General features: G+C 37.9%; 2 protein-coding genes across 4 annotated transcripts; one reads left to right on the forward strand and one right to left on the reverse strand.

The window, feature by feature from the left end:
- Positions 1–9: 9 nt before the first annotated feature.
- On the forward strand, positions 10–17,107 carry LOC138008425 (ras-related protein Rab-13-like). Of its 3 annotated transcripts, none has more exons than XM_068855772.1 (9): positions 10–169; positions 914–1,156; positions 2,569–2,629; positions 2,940–3,000; positions 8,488–8,565; positions 9,752–9,844; positions 11,785–11,850; positions 15,848–15,898; positions 16,210–17,107. In XM_068855772.1, the coding sequence occupies exons 2-9, from the start codon at positions 973–975 to the stop codon at positions 16,321–16,323; spliced, it is 708 nt and encodes a 235-aa protein (XP_068711873.1). In that variant the 5' UTR covers positions 10–169; positions 914–972; the 3' UTR covers positions 16,324–17,107. The 3 variants fall into 3 exon arrangements, with proteins under 3 accessions (XP_068711873.1, XP_068711871.1, XP_068711872.1); XM_068855770.1 differs by lacking the exon at positions 10–169 and adding an exon at positions 668–767; XM_068855771.1 differs by lacking the exon at positions 10–169 and adding an exon at positions 694–839 and having other exon boundaries at positions 965–1,156.
- Positions 16,952–20,885, reverse strand: LOC138008428 (protein NATD1-like). The gene is made up of 3 exons (XM_068855776.1): positions 20,718–20,885; positions 20,516–20,625; positions 16,952–18,782 (listed from the first exon to the last, which is right to left on the reverse strand). Exons 1-3 carry the CDS (start codon positions 20,818–20,820, stop codon positions 18,669–18,671), a joined length of 327 nt encoding a protein of 108 aa, XP_068711877.1. The 5' UTR covers positions 20,821–20,885; the 3' UTR covers positions 16,952–18,668.
- Positions 20,886–20,932: the final 47 nt, after the last annotated feature.

Below are 20,932 nucleotides of genomic sequence, written 5' to 3' on the forward strand. Positions count from 1 at the left end.
AATCGGCTCCCGAATCGGGCAAAGGCTTGGTTTCCGGTAACTACTTGGTGACAGCAGTACTTACTTCAGTGGTTTCCGAGAAACAGAGTGCTGTATATATGCAAGAGATCTTTCCTTACTTGGCCGATATGAATTGACATGTGAACAGCATGTGAGGAAAAAGCGGACGGTAAGTGTTTCAATATAAGTCCTGGTTTTGGGAAATTATCGCGCCTGCATCTTACGCAAGGCAGTAATAACCTAGTGCAATTCTGCTTTCCCTAGTTGGCCTGCGCGACAATTAGAAATAAGCATGTTCTTGGAAATGAATTGTGTCGTTGGAGGAACCCGTGGGTTCCTGGTTGTTGCGACTATCGAGCGAAATAATCTTGAATTTGTCATTACAAGAATAGTGCAGAAGTGAATTAAGGAGCAAGTACTCATGATCGTTTCCTAAAACGTTTTCCATGGCCGATCGTATGGCGGAAGCTGGTTGGGTGACCTTGAAGGCCAACGGCTAAATGTACAAGTATAATAGATGGTTTTCAACCAATATCTAGAGGCACAGATGACATTATGTAATGTACAATTGCTGGTGGAAGAGCAAACGGATCTTTTCGATCGTGCACCAACTTGCCGGCGATGAATTATCCGGTTTCCTTAGTAACCTGGCCTCTGAATGGCAACGAGGTTTTATACTTACTGTGACATTTCACTATCGGATGGTCTCGGATGGCTATTACAAGCACACTTAAACCTTGGATAAACACAACTTAATAACAATCCGGGTAACACTACACGATGCTATACAACATGGCGGATCTCTCTCCAAGATACCCATAACTCTGCGCGTTACATAGGTCCGCATAGCATACTTCTATATATATACTACACTGGCCTTTATTACTTCTTTGTTGCATGTCTTTATTTGTAGGAGATGGTCACACTTGTGATGTAAATTAGTTGTGGCAAACTTGTTCTGCAGCAGTTTTGATGAGAGATGATGGATTCCTGATGCTGTTTTATAAGTACACAATTATGTCATCTCAGTCCAAAGACTTTGACATAAGTTACAAAGTGCTGTTGGTTGGGGAATCAGGAGTTGGCAAATCGTCCCTGATAAGAAGTTATTCTAAACCAGATGAGGCCTTTGCTTTGTCCCTTTTGCCAACATATGGTGTGTCCATGAGATTTTAAATTTTAAAAAGTTACTTTAGTTTCTGCATCTGTCCTCTTTTATATAATAAGCTCTGTCAATAATGCACAAGTTTTGATAACTTCTCGCCTATGATCTCTTAGAGGACAGATGCATAGCTGATTCCATGTTGCCATGCATCTGTTCATTCATAGATCACATCAAAATGTGGTAAAAAATTTAATATCAGTGAGACACTTGGCAATGTTACATGCCACTTTTTTGTTCTTATGACATTTTGATGTCATTTGTGATGTGCTACTGAACAAATGCATAGCAACATGGAATATATTTGTTAATTAATAATAATTGCAATAATTAAAAGTAATTGCATCAGAAAATTGTGAAATGGAAAAAAAACTCTTCAGATGGAAATCACCTAGCAAGTAGATTGCTAATGTCACACAAAACCTGAAGCCTAATCTTCAAAGTTATCATGAAAATTCACATAAGGCCTCACTCTGCTGTTAAAACTAGTGTTAACAGTAGCATTACGTCTTATTTGAATTTCAAAGTTTTTTTTTAATGCTGAAGGACAACTTACAAATATCCTCAAACTTATATTATTACTATGTGGGAGGCGCGGTGGCCACATGGGTAGTGTGCTTGACTCCGGATCAAGTGGTCCGGGTTCGGGTCCTGGCCGGGGACATTGTGTTGTGTTCTTGGAAAAGACACTTTACTCTCACGGTGCCTCTCTCCACCCAGGTGTATAAATGGGTACCGGCGAAAATGCTGGGGGTAACCCTGTGATGAACTAGCATCCCATCCAGGGGGGAGTAGAAATACTCCTAGTTGCTTCATGCTACAGAAACCGGAGATAAGTGCCGGCCTGGTGGGCCTTCTAGGCTCGTAGCGGACTTTACCCTTACCTTATAAATTATTATTATAAGATCATCAATATTGAAGATTCTTAAAAAAATAGAATTCATCAATACCATTCAGAACAAATTGAAACCAGCCTATTGCTAATTGAGTCAGTGGACAATATTATAATATTATCATTCTTTTAGAAAGCTGGTTAGTTCAGCATGATATTCAACACTCATACTTGGATTTTTAGGTATAACCTTGAACAATGTTTACCATCAATTCTTGCACAATAAGTGAAAAAAAACACTTAAAGCTAGAAAATTTTCCCAAGACTTTGGCTGATGGTATCAGTTTTCATGTCTGTAATCTAATTGACATTATAGCCATGCAGTGAGCATGCAGAAATATTAAGAAAAGATGAGAAAAGACTCTTTTTAATATGGTACACAGCTTTTTGACAGACTGTTTTCTGTATATGAGACTGTTTGAGTCATGATGGCATTTTCAAGGCTTTTCAAAAATATTTTGCTGACTGGTTTTGCTGTTTCCTTTGGTCTTTAATAGATTTTTTCTTACTTTAGGAATTGATTTTGTGAATATCATTAACACTGTGGATGGAGTCCGTGTTCGAATACAGATATGGTAAGTAAAAATTCGGAAAATATTGGCAAATACTCTTTGTATTGTTTGGCACTAAGAGAACTGTTTCAAATAAGGTGTCAAAATTAATTTCACTTTTAAATTATTGTTTTGGTTTTGCATGGTTACGTACATAGTACACTACAGTAATGTTGGAGAATTACGATCTTGTGCTGCAAATATACATGTATTCTGAGCCAATCAGAGGATGGTACAATTTAAGTATTAAAACCACTATAATTGCACTGTATACAATGTATATGCATGGTTGACTTACTGGTCTGAATTAAAACCTTTTCTTTTTGTTTATCAGGGATACAGCGGGACAAGAGAGATTCAGAACACTAACATCAATGCATTTTAGAGGGACAAAGGTATTTATAAAATGCAAGTTTGTGTGTCTCAAGTTGACTGACATAATTTACACCAACTGACACTGACTGACACAGACTGACATAATTTACAGTTCCTCATACAGAGTGACCGGAAAACACTGACCCCCATTCTGTGGACCCCCTTTGGACCAGGTCTACGGACTGCCTTACTGACCAGTCCACGGACTACCCCTATGGACCCCCTCTACGGACCACCCCAAAACAACATTGAAATAAAGATAAATAAAGTAAAAATAAATAACAACTATTAAATATTTGACTTAATGGTTTTCTGGATCGGCAGGTACAAAACACAGGTCACAAGTCATTGTTTTACCAATAGAGAAAGTATCCTAAACATTCGCAAAAGCTAACCTTAGGCCTAATTAGGCCCAAACAAAATATTTTAGGCTAGCTTTTATGAATGTTTAGAATAGTTTCTCTACTGGTAAAGCAATGGCTGTGACCTGTGACCTGTGTTTTGTACCTGCCGTGTCTGGATAGACCACTTGTGTCAGGAAAATCTCAATTGTTACCCTCCGGGAAATTTAAGAGACTCAGGCTCGGGCCCAAAGTATCTTAATTACATTTACCGTAAACACCCACAGATAAGCCGCACCTTTTTCCCAAAAATATTATTGTCAGTGGAAATCAGGGGTGCGGCTTATCTGCGGAAACATTTGAAAAAGGCTGCTCCTGGTGTACAGTTTTCCATCTTTGCGTCCGATCTAATGCCTGGCTACTAAGCTTCGAACGTTCAGAAAAACTGTGTCGAATGAAGAATTTCCTGTCAACAAGATCAATCAATCATATGTCAAAGTTGGTTTTTCGACAAACAATGTTGGAAAAGATTTAGTTTTGCTTTTTACTAACTAAATACTCATCGACAAGTTGTTATTACATGCAAAAAAAGAACTTTGCCAATATCCAGCCATCTTGACCTCGTACTTGGTCAATAACCCATATTTAGTTTTTTGCTGTTTGGGGTGGTTCGTAGAGGTGGTTCGTATGGGCAGTCCGTGGAATGGTCCATAAGGCAGTCCGTGGGGGACATTGTTTTTGGGCCACTCCCCGTGTCCGATACATGTATGTCACACAAGCGTGAAAACTATTGGAAAGTTGACCACCACCAAGTGACTATTTTATTTCACAAACAAAACCCAGCCTACCATGGTATACAATAAAGGCATAGCTACCGAAAGCACGTCTTCTCTTCTTTTACATGGTGACAGGGATTATCTTCCATTCTTCACTGACAACATAAACTGCTCATGATCGAATGGAAGGTTCAACTGCTTCAACAGCTCAGCAACAAATGCCCCGATCAATGATGTTCCATAAAATTTTACCGCCGCAACATCTGAATTTGAGAACTTCTGGTGAAATCGCTGAGAATTGGAAGCTATATGGAAGTACTGTTACTTTATTTCGTCATTTCAAGGTTGGGAATGGAAAGCCCTGAATATCAGGTTGCCATGTTCAAGCATGCAATCGGTGATGATGGGCTCAAAGTAATCAAAACCTTCAGTTATAGTGAAGATGAGAATGAAAGCGAGCAAGGAAATTGCTGCAGTTCAAATGAAATCCCTTGCCAATTAGCCAACTGCATGATCGTGTCAATGAAGTCAAAGCCACGTCAAAGAAAGCCTGACCCAGAAAATCAATAGAAGAAGATTTCTTGTTAGTTTTGCGGCTTCAGCGGATGATGATCCATTATTTTGCTGAAGTATGACCAAAATGTTTCTTGCTGACCCGCTTTCCAGGGCATATCTCCATTCATTTACACAAGATGAAGCTGATTTTGAAACCATCAACATGATAAACTATCTACTGATTTCTGAAAAGAGACTTTTGCAGATCCTTTGTGAGATGGAAAGGATGAATCTCTTCTGAAGGTTTTGAAAACTGTTATCATCCAGGGCTGGCCTGAAGACAAGAATGCTCTGCTGTCAGTCATCTCACCATATTTCAACATGTTGATGAAGGGGAGAGAGTGGTAGTCCCAGGAGCTGCTAGAGGAGAACTGCTCAAGCGAATCCACAACTTGCACTTGAGAGTTATTAAATTTTTATAAATGGTTGCCTCAACAGATTGCGGGAGTGTCTCAATTGGTCTGGCATGAAAGGGGACATAATCATGTGTCGACCTGTGAAGCATGTAGAGTATATATGAGCCATGATACACCAAGCATGCCATGGCAGTTTGTCAGAGCTGACTCGTTTGAGCTACATTATGAAGGAGTTATATTGTGACATTCGACTATTATAGTGACTTCTTTGTGCTCGACTACCACCTCAGAAGTACTTCCTTGATGAGTGTGATGAAGAAGCGCAAGGCCCATTTTGTGAGACATGGCATACCTGAACAGCTTGTCACAGATAATGGACCACAGTTTACTTCCCGAGATTTCCTAGAATTTGCTAAAGAATGGGATTTTAACCACCGTACAAATAACCTGCACCACAGTCAAGCCAAGGGGAAAGCAGAGAGTGCAGTCAAAGAGGCAAAGAAGGTCCTTTTGAAATCCAAGAAGGCTGCAGGTTCGAATGTGTTTCTCGCCCTACTTGACCACAGGAATACCATAAAAGTCAATGTACAAGCCCACCCCCAATTTGGAGGCTTGAATTTTGAAAAAGAAAAGGGACAAAATTTGGAGTTCTAATGAAGTTCTCTTAGTAAACAAATAAGGACAAACAAGTATGGTCTCAAAACACTGACATGTACACGGTGGATGTTAACCCTTTCACCCCTGAGGGGCTCCCCATTGACGAGTAAAATCGTCTAGCGTTAGACAGAGTAAAATCTATAAGTGTCACTCTTAGGAGGGAAAGGGTTAAGAGCTTTGTTATCAATTAAGTCTTTATTTCACTTGTCGTACCTTTATCGTGTGAGTTTACTATTAAAAAAAATTAAGATGCTATCATGATGCAATTTTTTTTCAAGATTATCACTTCGAAACGCTCGGTGAAGTTGAAATTCGAAGGTGATTGAAACAATGCGCAGGAGGGTGGTATTGGTATTTTCTCGCATGTGGCGGAAAGATATGCATTAAAATGATTGGCCGCAGGCATGATAGCAAACAGCTTTGTGGAAGAATGGCAAGTCCCTGTAGGTTGGTGTTCAGTTGTTGGAGTAAAGTGAAAATTAATCCCTTGAAAGAACTCTTGGAGAACAAGAATCACAAAATAACAAAGGCATCAAGATACAAACCGGTGGATCGATCTTTAAAGTGGTACTATGATCAAATTTTTACCCCTTGATTTTTTGAGTGTATCACATAGAATTCCATGAAAGAATAAAAACGCCATTTACCGTTTGCAAATATCTTCATTAGTTCCGGAGATATTTAAGTTTGAAAAATGGGTAAAATATGCAAATGAGATGACTGATGATGTCATACACTCAACCCAATAATATATTGAGTATATAAATAGAGCTACCTTGGCCAATTTGCAGCACAGACCGTTGAAACTTGGTAGTCTAATAGTTCTACAGGATACACACTTATGGCTATAAAAAATTCTGTTCCCATGGCAACTCACTCTTTTCCAGTCCCCACTCACTTGATTTCAATATGTTAGTGATTTTCAGCTTGAAAAATGTTAAACAAGGCCACAAACTCGATCTAACATATTCATATGCTTGCTGGATCATGCATATGAAGTGATGTTAGCAAATATCAAAATGGAATGCCAAAGGTGGCCAGAAGAGCTCTTAATATGAGGGAGGTCTGGAACCCAGTATGATGCCATGGTAACAAAACTGTTTAGCTCATGTTGCGGAGAACATTTAGAAGAATCTTACTGCAAAAAATCAAACATTTCTGATACAAATTGGCTGAGATATGTCTTTTCATCATATCCGAACAAAATTTGGTTGAGTGTATGACGTCATCACTTGGCTAATTTGCATATTTAAAAAACTCGAATATCTCTGGAACGAAAAGAGATATTTGGAAAATGTAAACAGCATTTTTCTTCTCACGCAGACTACTTGTTTATGTTTCAAAATGGCTTAGATAGGAAAGATGCAATTTTCGTCATAGTACCACTTTAAGGAGGCACCAGTCATTCAAAAGGCAATGATCAACAACACCTTGCTTTCAGTTTGTTATATGTTTCATTCAGTGACATCTTGAAAAGTTTTTATGAATATTAATTAGGCCTTAGAAAAGTCCAACCTTGAATGTTCCCGTAGGTAAGCCGCACTCCTGATTTTTTATTTGAACTTTGAGAAAAAAGGTGTGGCTTATACATGGACTTTTACGGTACATGTACACCTCCATCTACATGTAGTATGCTAATCAGCCCAGCTCAGCGTCTGTTCAACCATGGAACAAGAAGTCTTCTACCAATAATTATCTGCTAGTTTGCTGAGCTTCGTCTGCGTCAGCAACAACAAGCATGTTTTTACAACAGAAATGCCCACAATATTGATCATTTTCAACCAGGTGATGCTGTGCGAGTCAAGCCTTGGCAAGCAGGACAGAAAGAATGGCAAAGATGCGTAGTGGAGAAGAAACTTGATCAGAGATCTCATCAGGTTGAGCTCCCACAAGTTGTTCTACGATGAACCGAATTCATCTCAGGAAAGCCAACCAACCAGTCTCCAGACTTGCTTTTGAGCAAGAGAGTCATTAAGCAAGGAGCAGCAACCTCAAATTTTTGTGTCTGAGAATGAGAAGATACTATCTCGTTTTGCTGGCGAATCATGTCCATCCACAACCCCTGTGGAGGCAGAAACACCTTCCTCCTCGAGTGGTTCAAGAAGATCCCAGTGTGTCCGCCGAGTCTCGGAATATCTGCAAGACTTTGTATTATCATGTCAGAGCTGACTCAGGAAATTCTCTGCAAACTCTTCTAATCACTTAAGCGAAAATCTGTTACAGCTCCTAGGACCTGTGTTAAATATTTATCCATGTTGTAGCATGTATAGTCTCATTCATTTGTCTACAAAAGGGAGGGTATTATAATATGTGTTAGATCTTTGTGCAATTTGACATAGGCACGGGCGTTAGTGATGATTTGCGGTCCACTGCTAATTAGTATTTGTAATTAAAGAGTTTAGCTGGTCAGTTTCAAAAAAAATGTATTTTGTTCTGTCAGATCTCTCAGTGTTTTGCCTTCTAAAAGTTCTTCGATTTTTAAAGCTTTCATTGGTTCTTGTCTTCTTCTCTTCTTTTACAGTGACTGACACCGCAGAGGTGTGTGACAAAACATTTTCTTCTTCTTTCATTCCTCAGCCAGTGGAAAATACAATGTACAGTTTCTGATATACTGTCTGATCTCATGGCAAAATCTAAATTAAATACTGTTATGTGGTTTTCTTGCTCTAGACTTCCAAGGCACTTTTAATTTGCTTTTTATCATTTTTGAAAGTTAGAATGTTTGTTGTGAAAGTCATAATTAGCAACTCCTTTCACATAATTATAAGGATCCCATTTTCTTTTTACTGACTTTTGGGTTCCTACTGTATTTTTCGTTTTAGGGAGTACTTTTGGTTTATGACATCACAAATGCACGTTCATTTGATCAGCTGCATTACTGGCTCAAGAGTATGAATAAGGTGTGTACAGCCTGCATTGGTTGTTAAAAATTAATTGTAAAGAGAATGTCATTGTATTTATGGGAGGTCACACGACTTACGTAAGTAATGCTTATAGGTATGCACTTGTCCAAGCACTGGTGAGTCAGCATCCTTCAAAGACTAATACCAGCCACTAACTTTAGTGTTCATTATGTGGACCATGTGGATCCATTATTTGTTGTAAAACAATGCAAGAAACTTAACAAAGTCGTGCAAGAAATTTACAAGTACGCAAACTAATTTGGGGAGCATCAGCCTGGCTCAGTAGTGAGAGTAGATCTAGACTTCCATTTTTCTGATGTGGCTGCATGAGTATTGATTCCTGGACTTTACATTGTATGTGGATTGGGTTTGTTGGTTCTCCAACGGGTTCTTCCCTAGTGGGTACTCTAGTTTCCCCCTTTCATAAAAAAACTAAGATGTCATTTGATGTTTTCTATTTTGACTTTATTTGCTATTAATTTTGTTGGAGAACTCTAAGATTAAAATTAATTTGTTTACTTGCCCTTGTTGTGTGAAAATTAATAATAACATTATTATTATTATTATTATTATTACTATTATTATTCTTAGTATTATTATTATTATTTTTATTATTATTATTATGTGTTTCCATCCACAGTGTACAATCAATTATTATTATTATTATTATTAATTATTATTATTATTACTAGCTATGCAACACTTTCAAGTAGTATTCTGTGGAATATCCCACGGGTCAAGCCTCTAGGCAAGTGTGCATAACAAGAAATAAAAGTGGCAAGAGGGTTGCATAACTATTTTATACTATGCCATAGAAAATACTGGGCCAGCAAGGTACAATGGGAAAGGGTGGGTGTGATACCATTGAATTGCACTGATCGATGGGAAGGTTCGGTGGAATACTGACGAATATACACCAGCTTTCCTGCAATCTGATTGGCTGTATTTTCTTTGGCATGGTATTGTTATTGTTAGTAAATTTCATATCATACAGCCATTCAGCCTTGCCTACATGTTAAGTAGCTAGGTTGCTTTTTTAGTGGTTTAATAAGAAGTACATGAAAGGATATTGACATTCACTGTTTTCTTTCTGTAATCAAGATTTGATATTAAAAGCCTTTACCTCTAGTTCAACCTAATTATTCATTTGTAATCATTATATGACAAACAATCTCTTTTACAGCATGATCTTATGCAAGAGGAGGTTATCTTGGTGGGCAACAAGTGTGATTTAGAAAAACAAAGCTGGCAAGTGGAAACACAAACTGGAGAAGAGGTGAAGCAATCACCCTTTAACTGAGCCATTCAATGTTGATATCTATTCCCCTTCTTAATACGAAATGTCATATAGAAGAAAGAAAATCAAAAGGCCTATACATGTATTGTACATGTAGGTCAATATGAAATTCAGGTCAAAGTGATTTACACTTTGGTTGATGATTTGAAATTTTGTTTTGTGAGGTTAAATGCAGTTTAATCTAATTAACAACTAAGAGCGACTGTAGCCAATCGTTGTCAGTGGTTTTGTTATATTTGCGCATGTGTTGGATTCCTCGTGCTTTACAAGTTAAGTGTGGTGCAGCTTTTTCATCAGTGTGGCGGGAAGAAGGAGCATTTTGTGTGGAGCGTTTAGTGGTTTTTTCCCTCCCTCCCTCCCCCCCCTCTACTTTCCCCTGTTTATCAGTGTGATGGGTGCCTGTCTTCTTGAGGGCAGGGGGGCTCATGTCTGGTTTGTCAGGTTTTGCCAGCCATCGGTGCAGTCTCCATCTTGGAGCTGGTTGCCAATCGTGGAAGCTTCAGGACAATTCAGGCACCTGACCTCCACTTTAATAGCAACACAGTTGTTAATTTGTTTTTATGATAATGATTACCAGACAAAAGAAATTTCGAATCAAACTAGGTGAAAATCATTTTGACCTAAATTCATTTTAAAGTGCCGCGGCCTGTGATCAAAAAAACCACTTCCTTTTTTCCTTCAAAATTTTGAGCTTTGATTTTTATCCAAAGGCCGTTCACTTTGAGTGTAAGTTTTGGAATCACGGTACACCATTACTCACATTCAAAACATTGATAGTCATTTCAACTTGGCTTAAAACAAATTTACCTGGGTTAAAATCTTTTTGACAATCCAACCTAGTTTAAAATATTTTGACCTAGCTTGAAATCATTTTGACCTGAAGTACATTTCAAACTACAACATATACACGTATTGCATTCTTAAACTAGTGAGCCTTTGACGTCATTTTCTCCTTGATCCAGCTCTCTCAAGAACATAATGTTCATAATGGCAGACCATTAAATAGGAAAATTCCAGTTAAAATAAAGAGGTGTCTTTTTGAAATCAAGGCTTAAAACGTGGGTCGCTTAGTGTCTTGTTAACATAGTTTTGAAATCCAAAGAAAAATGTGAATTGATTTTTGGTCACAGGGACACTTTAAGTACCGGTAATTCAATGCAACACCTACATCATGCACTCTTGCTTCCCCTTAGGACAGGCTCAAACTCCTTTGAATTCCCCACCTTATCTATGTAAACAGTACTATTTATAAAAAATAAAATAAATTAACCCATTCCCCAGGCATCCCAGAATGCCCCCTGTTAAGGAGTAAAATCTATCAAGTCTCACCCTCAGGAGTCAATTGGTTAAAAAAACAACTTCTACCTCAAAAAGAAATCTCATTGATCAACATTAATTTTGGGGATACAAGTAACAATAATATTATTCACTTATAAGTTTGAGGTAAATACCCGCCACTTTCACCAACAGTGAGGCAAAGTTGAACAATCAGCCAAATTTATCAATAAAATATATATCATAACCAAAGTTTTTCTCCACTTTCTCAGATGTGAATAGTACTTGTTATTCGCCCCCGAGCTTGCCAATCAGAATGCACAGAAAGCTGAAAGTATGCACTTGTGCATGGTATCCCCCACTTGCAAGTTCGCATTAAATCCCATAATAATATTCATTTGGTGATTTTTTTAGACTTCTTTGCGACTGCTCAAGTTGCCTCTGTCATTGACTGCAAAGGTCACTTTCACTGAGAATTACATAACCACAGTTCAAAGAAATTTCTTAAATTCTGTCTCACAGTGTATAATTATTAATTTTTAATATATAATCCTTGTGCATGCATTCTTGCATTTACATTTCAAGTGAAATGGGGTATGAGGTCAACTGCAGTTACTATATTTTTTGCTGTTGTTATTCCACAGTTTGCCAGACAGCAGGGTTTGAAATTCTATGAAACAAGTGCAAAAACAAAGGCAAATGTCAAAGAGGTAATAATAATAATAGTAATTATTATTTACCGTATTTACCCGTGTATAATGCGCACCCGTGTATAATGCGCACCCTTATTTTTGGAACATTTTTCTTTGAAAAAAAGTTTGTTATTAAAAAGCCACCAAATCAAAAACCCAAGCGAGCGATAACGAACGATAACTTAATATGACTGTACTTTGAATAAACAAAAGTGTTCCACACACTGGCGCTCTGTTGTTACTGTTAAATTTGCTCAAAGTTTCCGTGCTGTTCTGCAAATTGTATCACTTTTAACTTCTCCGCCGTGGTATAACTTTGTCGCTTTGTATTTGCCGTTGCCATGATGGACTGCTCGTAAGTTTTACTACAATGAGCGTATTGTTTTTATCGATTGAAATTAAACAGCTATGATAGGCTAGTTACGGTTTTATTATAACAACAGCCTTAACAACAACCTATTAAATTCAAGTTTATTGTTCTTTCGCGTGCGTTCGCGTGTATGCAAATTAGTGTAGCAATAAACGAAAGGTTCTGTGTATAATGCGCAGTGTAAATTTTGAACTTCAAATTTCGGAAAAAAAGTGCGCATTATACACGGGTAAATACGGTATTATTATTATCTGCAGTATACACGTATGGATGCTCTAATGTTAAAAGTACATAGGGCGCAAAGCGTAGCCTATGTCCTCTTACGGAACATAAGTCTCTATATGAAGGAGCGTTTTAAAATAATAAAATACATTCTATATATATATATATATATATATATCATAACAATAATAATCCTTAAAATCCTAAATCCTAAAATTCTAATTTAAATTTAAATTTAAATTTAAAAATAAATAAATAAATAAAAAAAAAATCCTTAAATTTTTCTAACACTCTATAATTTCTAAAGTTCGTAAGATTATTTGACGATGGCCTTGAAGGCCCGCGCTATGTTAAGCGAACTTGAGATAATAGCTTTCTGCATCCTTCTGAGAACCTCCCTTCCTCTAGCGCCCACAAGTTTCTTTATTGTTTTCTCTAAATCTTTAGACCAACCGCCTAGCACATCAATCACTACGTTGCACTGTTCCACGACATAGCCAGGGTACTGCTTCCTTAACTCCCAGCGCAGTGGAGCATACTTTTCCGTCTTCTCCCTCTCCTTTTTCCCACGGTTGTCTAACCAGGGGCAACTCATTTCAACTGCCCAGACTCGTTTCCTCCTGTGATCCACAAATCTGACGTCCACTCTGTTGGCCTTGACATAGCTTTGTTCGGCATACACTGGTACATTCCAGTAAGCTTGAGCTTCCGGAGATTCGTACACTGGTTTGGGTCCCACTAACGAGTACCATGGTGGTACTGAGTCCACTAGCTGCAGGTCTTTACACACGTCAAAGAACAACACCTTAAGTGCAGCGTTGTGTCGCTCCAAGTACTTGGACTGTGCTAAAGCAGGACATCCTGCAAGAACATGCGCAAGAGTTTCTGCAGCGCCTCCGCACAACCTACACGTGATCTCTCCTTGTGAAGTTCCTGTTTTGATCTTTGTATACACTCTAGTAGGGGTGAGCTGTTCGTAAAGCTCCAGTACCCCGGTAATCGTGTGGGTGGGTGCTGAGGGCCACTCCCGTAGCCAAGCAAAACACTCATCCATGCTCAGATCTTTGTCGTGCCACCGTGCACACAGAAAGCGACCATGCCACTGCTCGCTCTCAATCTCTTCCTGTAACTTCTCCGTCACAGTCCTCCTCAAATAACCCTTAACTTTCTTCCCTAGAATTTCTGTATCCGGAGCTTGGCGCGGGCTGCATGACGGTTTCGGATAGTTCAAAGTCAAACCCGTGTCCAGCTCCTCCGCGTACTTGCATGCCTCCTTAACCAACGAAGTGAATCCCTTCTCACTCGCCCTCTCTTCAAACTTCTGAACTAACCTCATGGTAGGATCTGTATTCTCATACAGCTTAATTGCAGATTTGATTTTTGTTAGCTTGTATTCTTGCTCAATTGCGCGTAGGCCACGCCCACCCTTGTCCCTGGGTAGATACAACATAGCCGTCGAACTTAGCGGATGCTTATTATTATTATTATTATTATTATTATTATTATTATTATTATTATTATCTCGTTTTCACACATTGGATTTCCAATGGAACTTCAGTACTCCAGGAAGCTTGGTGACAACAAGTCTTCTCAAACTTCTAGCCAAGGACCTTCCTAAGAATCCTTGCCGTGTTCAGAATAACACTTTTCTGAAGCTCGTCTATCTTGGTCTCTATACCAATATTCTGTAGTCTCCTCTTTAAATCCTTTGGAACTGTTCCAAATGTTCCGATTACAATAGGAATTACCATAATTGTTTTCATTTTCCATAACTTCTTCAATTCTCTTGCTAGATCCTGGTATTTCACTACCTTCTCGACTTCCTTCTCCTCAATACAGCTATCATATGGTATTGCAAAATCTATTATTTTTGCAACATTTATTTCTCTTTTCAACAACAATCATGTCCGGTCTTCTTGCCTCTATTACGTGATCAGTCTGTGTCATAAAATCCCATAATATTTTACATCTCTCATTCTCTAGTACTGACTCAGGTACATGTTCATACCACTTTTCATTGACAATGAAACCTTCCTCTTTACAAACTTCCCAATGGATCTTGTTACCCACCCAGTAACGTCTCCTTTTATATTCCTTTTGTGCTAATTTAGGGCATTCACTCACAATATGATTTATGCTTTCATTCACCTTTCTACACATTCGACATTTACTGTCCTCTTGAGTTTGATACATTCTAGCTTTCATCAGATTCATTGCAAGCACCTGTTCTTGTGCTGCCATAATAAGACTCTCAGTCTCCCTTTTTACACTTCCTTTCTTTAACCAAAACCAGGATTCATTCCCTAATATTTCTTCCATCTGTCGTACAAAACTGTCCAAGCATAACTTTTTCCCTCCACTGTTCCTTTCTTTCATTTTTCTTATGTATCTTATACTCGACCTCTGTTTCATTATTATGACCACCGCTGATCTTTCTAGTGGCCTTTATCAGTATTATTATTATTATTAGAGGAGGGAAACATCTACATCCACTAAAAAACTATGTCCCCTTTAAACAAAACTGCTCAAATTCTACAATCAATGCACCACGCATTCCAACGCATCAGTTTCAAAAGCACATACCGCAGGAGTGTCAACCCCTAAAGTCTTCAAATATTGAGAAGTGAAAGGGATGGGATGATAGATGACGTCATATTACATCTTTTCTGCAAAAAAATACTCAATGACTCTGTTCAACATATGATATTTTAATCTGGAATCTTTACAATTTTTTCAGCTACATTCATTTATTTATTTATTTATTTATTTTTTTGTCTTTACAAGTTGGGAGTTAAAAGTCCTAAAAACTCCCTCTAAAGTGTAGTAAAATCAATCGACATCTTCAGTCTCTGAGATGTGACACAAGTACACGAGACCTCACCCAACCTTGGCAAAAAGTAAAAAAACGCACAAAAAAGATGTCGCTGGCATTGCAGCATTTAATTAATATGATTGGTTTATTTTGGACCGATCACATTATCCGGGCAGTTAGACCTGTGACCTGAGACCTGTGTTTCGTTCCTGACAGATTATCCGTCAATAGCAATGAATGGTTTACCGGAGTTTATTAAATGTTCAAATTTTGTTATTATCAACGTTAAAATAACTTGAACAACACCAAGTATTTGAAATCTTATTGTTGTGAAAGTCAATTCTCACTAGAAATGACAAACTTCTGCAATTAATTGGGAGATTTCAGAGCATATTTACCTTGAAACCAGGAGATACGGTCCAAAATCTGGAATCTCCCGGGTTACGCAGAGGAGTTGACAGCCCTGATACAGGTATAAAGATCTTGGAACATTGCAAGCTCAGAGGTACCGGTGTAGCATTGAAAGTAACCATAAGTTAGTCATAAGGACTGGTTCACCTCCAATCTGGACTTGGATTCTGATCTATTTTGTTCCATTCCTTTGTTGACAGGTTTTCCAAGAGCTCATCAAAAACATGAAATATGCAAATAATCCTGACTTGGTATGTTTACAGTACAGCAAATACTGCTAGACTCTAGTTCTCAAAGTACAGGTAGTTCATATATTATATCTACACTGTATTACTCTTTGTGAGTTTAATTTCAGTACTTTACCGTGCTTTGAATCCCCTAGCTCCATCGGCCATTTTGTGTTAAGCTTGAGGTTGGTGATGACAACCAAAATGTAGTTTCCTTCAGAAACTGATTATGAATTTTACTCCTCAAGAACAAGGAGGTGAAGAAAACAGCACCTATCTCTTATTTGGTTAAAAATTGGCCATTTATGGTCTTTTTTCAAATTTTTCATTTCCAGGTGAAGACTGATGATGATGATGGGGGTTTTCTTTGTGTAGATGGTGTCACCCTGCCCTCACTTGATACACCACAGCCCAAGTTAAACACCTCTAACTGTTGTCGTGTCAAATAGGTTAACACAAAATTAATAATTCAAAGTTGTATAATGGTTTACAGATCGTTTAGAGTATATTATTTTGTTACTTTTTAGCAAAATACATAGCAGAGCTATAAAATTGAAAATACTATTCTTGTGCAAATCATGGAAAGCAAAATGTTGACAGAGGCAAAAAATTGTAAAAAAAGTGTTTTATGAAAGAAAAGATTTGTTTAGCTTAGCAATGAGAAAAATGAATTTATGTACATTGTACACTTTCAAGTTCTCTAAAATGGGAAATGCAAACATAATATTAAATATATTAACGTTTCAGTGTTCACTTTAGCCTGCAGACTTTTTCAAGTGGGTTTGAGTAAGAACGTTTTGGGATGGCAGTAGCTTGCATTGCAACTATTGTCAGTGAGAGGAACCTGGGAATGCCCAGGAAAACAATCAAGACAACAAAATCGAGAGGGAGCATGCAGTGAGAATTTGGAAGTCCTGAGAAACTCACTCTTAGTTTTTCTCCACAATTTTTCTCCCCTCCACGAGTCTGCAGGCTGAAATGGCTGCCAATTATGTTTCACATACACTGTACATGGAAACTAAGTTAGATTAAAAACACACTTGGACTTCCTTTTGTTAAAAAATACAAGCACTGACGAGCACTAAAAATGGTTTATTTTCTAAAGTACAACACATGTTTATGTAGAGAGATGTGAGTATGGAGTACAACAATACTTATATTATTATAACAATTTGTTATATTATTATAACCAATTTTTATTACATCAAGTGCACAGAATACTTTTTAATATTATGAACGATACAAAATTCAATGTATATTAATTATAAATTTACGAAGTCTTGTATAATATAAGCTATCAAGCCCTAACACAACTCTGGGTATGGAAAGGACTGATGATGATACAATCTATAGTTACACTGGAAAGATGGGCTTTCAATGTTTTATTTAACAAATCAGGACTATGTTGTATTATGTAGTTGCTAAGCCAGCCTAAAATAGCATGAGTGATGATGGCCTTTTGTTAATAGTTTTTCCATTTCTACTAGATTAGCATAACCTTTACTTCAAGGATCTTTATTGGTTAATGATAAGTTGCTACTGAAATTGATGAAAGTTTTTCATGTACCTTTTGGGTATTCTCAAATACTATATGTAGCTGAAACTTCCAAGGTAAATGGGAAAGTGGCATACTATATTGTTTTTAATTATTGCCATTTGAATTTTATTTAAATTCATAATCTTGATCTTTTAATAGTCACCGCTGCAATAAAGCAATGAAGATTTTAGAATACAATGTAGGGGAGATACTGTTACTTTGGTAAAATAAATTTTACTAATAATGCCAATGGTCTCATTATAATGAACTCCAGAAGTTCAATGCCATTCAAACATTCGGGTCAAGAAAGAATTGAAGCAAAAAGCTATTCACACATCGCATGTTGCAATAATTGGTTCATTTAACAATGAGGGAGGGATATCAAAAGATGTAATTACATGGAGAAACATTAATGAAGTGAGATGGTACAAAAGTTTAAGCCTGGTATGTGATTGAAACAATCATTCTTTCAGTTACGACATGGGCATACTCCACTTTATGCAGAAACAATGTGGTGATGAACCAGGGGCAGCCAACGAGAATATAGACTGTTCAAAACCACTTAAACATAGCATTGTTAAACGTATTTTAGTATTTATAATAAAATTAATGTTAGATATAGGCATATTTTTATCCCCTAAAAATGTTTCATCTGTTTGGATTCCCTAGCTGAAAGTCTAGTGATCCAAAAATTATAGGGATCAAAACTTACCTTTTTGAAAATTTCAGCCAGAAAAAAGGCTCCCGAAAATTCTAGGTGACCTTTTTAGGGGTAAAAATCTGTTAAAAATGGGGAATTATACCATGTTTTAGATGTTTGAAAATCCTAGGACAGGCAGGCAAGCAAGGAATTTTACAACAAGTGTCCCAAAAATTCTAGATCTCAAATCGTCTTCCAAACAGATATTTTCCGAAAATTGACGTTGGGTGCTCCTGATGAACTGACAATTGACCAAAAAATCCCTTAACCATTCACTCCCAAATGGACCCCCATTGACGAGTAAAATGACCTGGCCTTAGAGTACAATCTGTGTCACTCTTAGGGGAGAACGGATTAAACTGCACAGAAAGTAGGAAAAGAAACCAGATTCTTGATTGGCTGTTCTTATTTAACATCAGTACTGGTGCAAACTCCTCATGGAAATTGGTTCTAAATCAATATTGCCGAGTGACAAAAGTGAATACGCTCTTGGTAAGCTTAGCGACAGGCATGAAAAAACTTCCACAACTTTTGGACAAACGATTCACCGCATCAGCTCAAACTAGACGTGATGTGTACTCTGGGGCTGGATTGTCCTTCACATATTTCTGTAAGTACGAGCAAGTTAGTTTAACCTTGGCATCTTGGTCCACAGCATAGTCCAGGGCTGCCTGAAAGGATAAAACAGAAATACATTAATTTGTGACAAAGTCATTCAAGTAGTTGGTTTTATTACCGTATTTACCCATGTATAATACGCACTTTTTTCCTGCTAAAACAGCTCCGAAAATTGAGATGCGTATTATACAGGGAATCCTTTGTTTTTGACGCGCGTCCCTCATTAGCATATAAACAAAGGCACATTGGTTTGTGATTGAAAAGTAGAAGGCTTCACCAAGAGTTAAAAATGTAGATCCACTAATAAATTAACCTTCCTGTTAAAATGAACAACTAATCAACATAGCCTTCACTTTTGAGCAATTAATTGAAACATCAAAATGGCTATTTTCCTGGGCAACCCTCAGGACAAGTCCCACCTTGGGGGCTAGGAAGGGCATGGCAACATGTACCATAATTCCTTAACCCAGCACACACTTCCAGAAATTGTCTATTCTTGCAAACATTTCATTCATCTGACTAAGGAATGTTCAACTTCCTTTCCCTAAGAATAGCAGACATCCTAACCTCACTCTTGTTGTTGGTGAGGTCAAGCTAAGGGAAGCGTCCATTACGCAAATACGTATGTGTGTACTTGAGAAATTGGTAGGATTTTTTTAAAGATTCTCTGTTGTGATAAGTAAAAGCCCTCCTAGTCAGTCTCATCACCAGTCCATGCTTCCCGGTTATTTTAGAAGGAAAGGTTTTTGATCAGCTCGAAACTTCAACATCTCCCCAGGCAAACCCCAGGGATTTGAACTTTTGAAGATTGGATAGTTGAAATTCCCGCCCCATTGGGCCAAAATGGTGTTCAAATGCCCTACCCAATCGTCAGATTTGTCTGTCAAACCCTACTAAAGAACATCGTTGTCGGCTCCTGTCATCTTCAATAAAACTTGGTTATAAACAAATTACCAGCACATATTTTGTGACCCTTTATATAATAATGCCCTTTTTTACCAGACTTGAGCAACTTCAAAAACACAAGTGTTATATTGAAACTATTAAAACTGACTTGAAATTGAATTAATCTAGTCAGACAATGTCAATAAGCTGCTCTGACTCTGAAAAGGCTGTTTAACGAGGGTACTGTACATACTTAACAACAGAGCCTAGAGCGTTTACGACTGCTTGTATTTTAAATTGTTCAGTGTTAGATGATTAGCTATAACAGAAATGTACAGCTTTCACAACGAAATGGGGGTGTGAAGACATACCATAATGTATTCACTCTATAGAATGACAGAGACGAATTTCACAGCCAAAATTACTTTGAAGACCTACCTTTGAAGACATCTTTTGACAACCTTTTTTTGTAAGCCAATCACTCACAAATGCTATTATCGCTTGCGACTTTGGCTCCCGAAAAAACAAATCATTTGAAACATGAGACTTCCGGTTCAATTTTCCCCATCCCACCCGGGTAAAGGCCAAATTCCCCACCCCCGCGCACAGAAAAAAGTCAAATGCCCGGGTTTGCCAGAGGGAGGATGTTGAAGTTTCGATTTGATCGGCGCATTGTTGCAACTGGGTTTGCGACGTCACCTGCCCTTTGCTTGTAAAATAAACAACTAACTACTGCATTTTCCCTCACATTTATTTATTGAAAGGTCCTTCGAAAATGGCATTTGCGAGACCCTAAATTTTAAATTTCTGGGGAAGCATGCCCCCAGACCCGGGAGGGGTGATGCAGGAAAAATGGAAGCACCAAGCAGAGGAAGGGCAGCAACTTTTACGCGTTACGTACTTTAGCCAGGTGGCGAGCAATGCCCAGCCCTCGATATGCGGTCGGTACTTCAGTGTGGTACATGTTCATAGTTTTTTGCCCTTCATTTTCGTACTGTAACACAGCTTTCCCTGTAAAGAAAAAGTTATACAATGTAGTGATCTTATTAGGTTCAGAAAAGTCAGTGATCAGAGAACACAAAAGATATTTGTTGAACAAAAACCTTTCTCCAGTGCGATGTAAAATTCACGCTCTTTAACACTGTGTTTCACTTCGTAGGAGCTCATCGCCATGTATGACGAAAATCGGCGAGCAAACAGCCTCATGCACGCACGTATAATGGTGAACAACAGAAGGCCGCCATAGCTTCAATGCCCAGGATCCACTGCGACTGAATGTGTCTTTAAAATGTTTTGGATAACTTCCGGTTTATTGAAA

Source organism: Montipora foliosa, chromosome 6 (assembly GCF_036669935.1).
Source record: "Montipora foliosa isolate CH-2021 chromosome 6, ASM3666993v2, whole genome shotgun sequence".
Lineage (NCBI taxonomy): Eukaryota > Metazoa > Cnidaria > Anthozoa > Scleractinia > Acroporidae > Montipora > Montipora foliosa.

Bases quoted from the DNA above. Each gene is read 5' to 3' on its own strand.
- LOC138008425 (XM_068855772.1), top strand. From the start codon at position 973: ATGAGAGATGATGGATTCCTGATGCTGTTTTATAAGTACACAATTATG. The intron at 3,001-8,487 runs GTATTTATAAAA...TTTTCGTTTTAG, and splicing joins TGCATTTTAGAGGGACAAAG to GGAGTACTTTTGGTTTATGA. The intron at 15,899-16,209 runs GTATGTTTACAG...TTTCATTTCCAG, and splicing joins ATGCAAATAATCCTGACTTG to GTGAAGACTGATGATGATGA.
- LOC138008428 (XM_068855776.1), bottom strand. From the start codon at position 20,820: ATGAGGCTGTTTGCTCGCCGATTTTCGTCATACATGGCGATGAGCTCC. The intron at 20,626-20,717 runs GTTTTTGTTCAA...TTTTCTTTACAG, and splicing joins TTACATCGCACTGGAGAAAG to GGAAAGCTGTGTTACAGTAC. The intron at 18,783-20,515 runs GTACGTAACGCG...TTATCCTTTCAG, and splicing joins TTGCTCGCCACCTGGCTAAA to GCAGCCCTGGACTATGCTGT.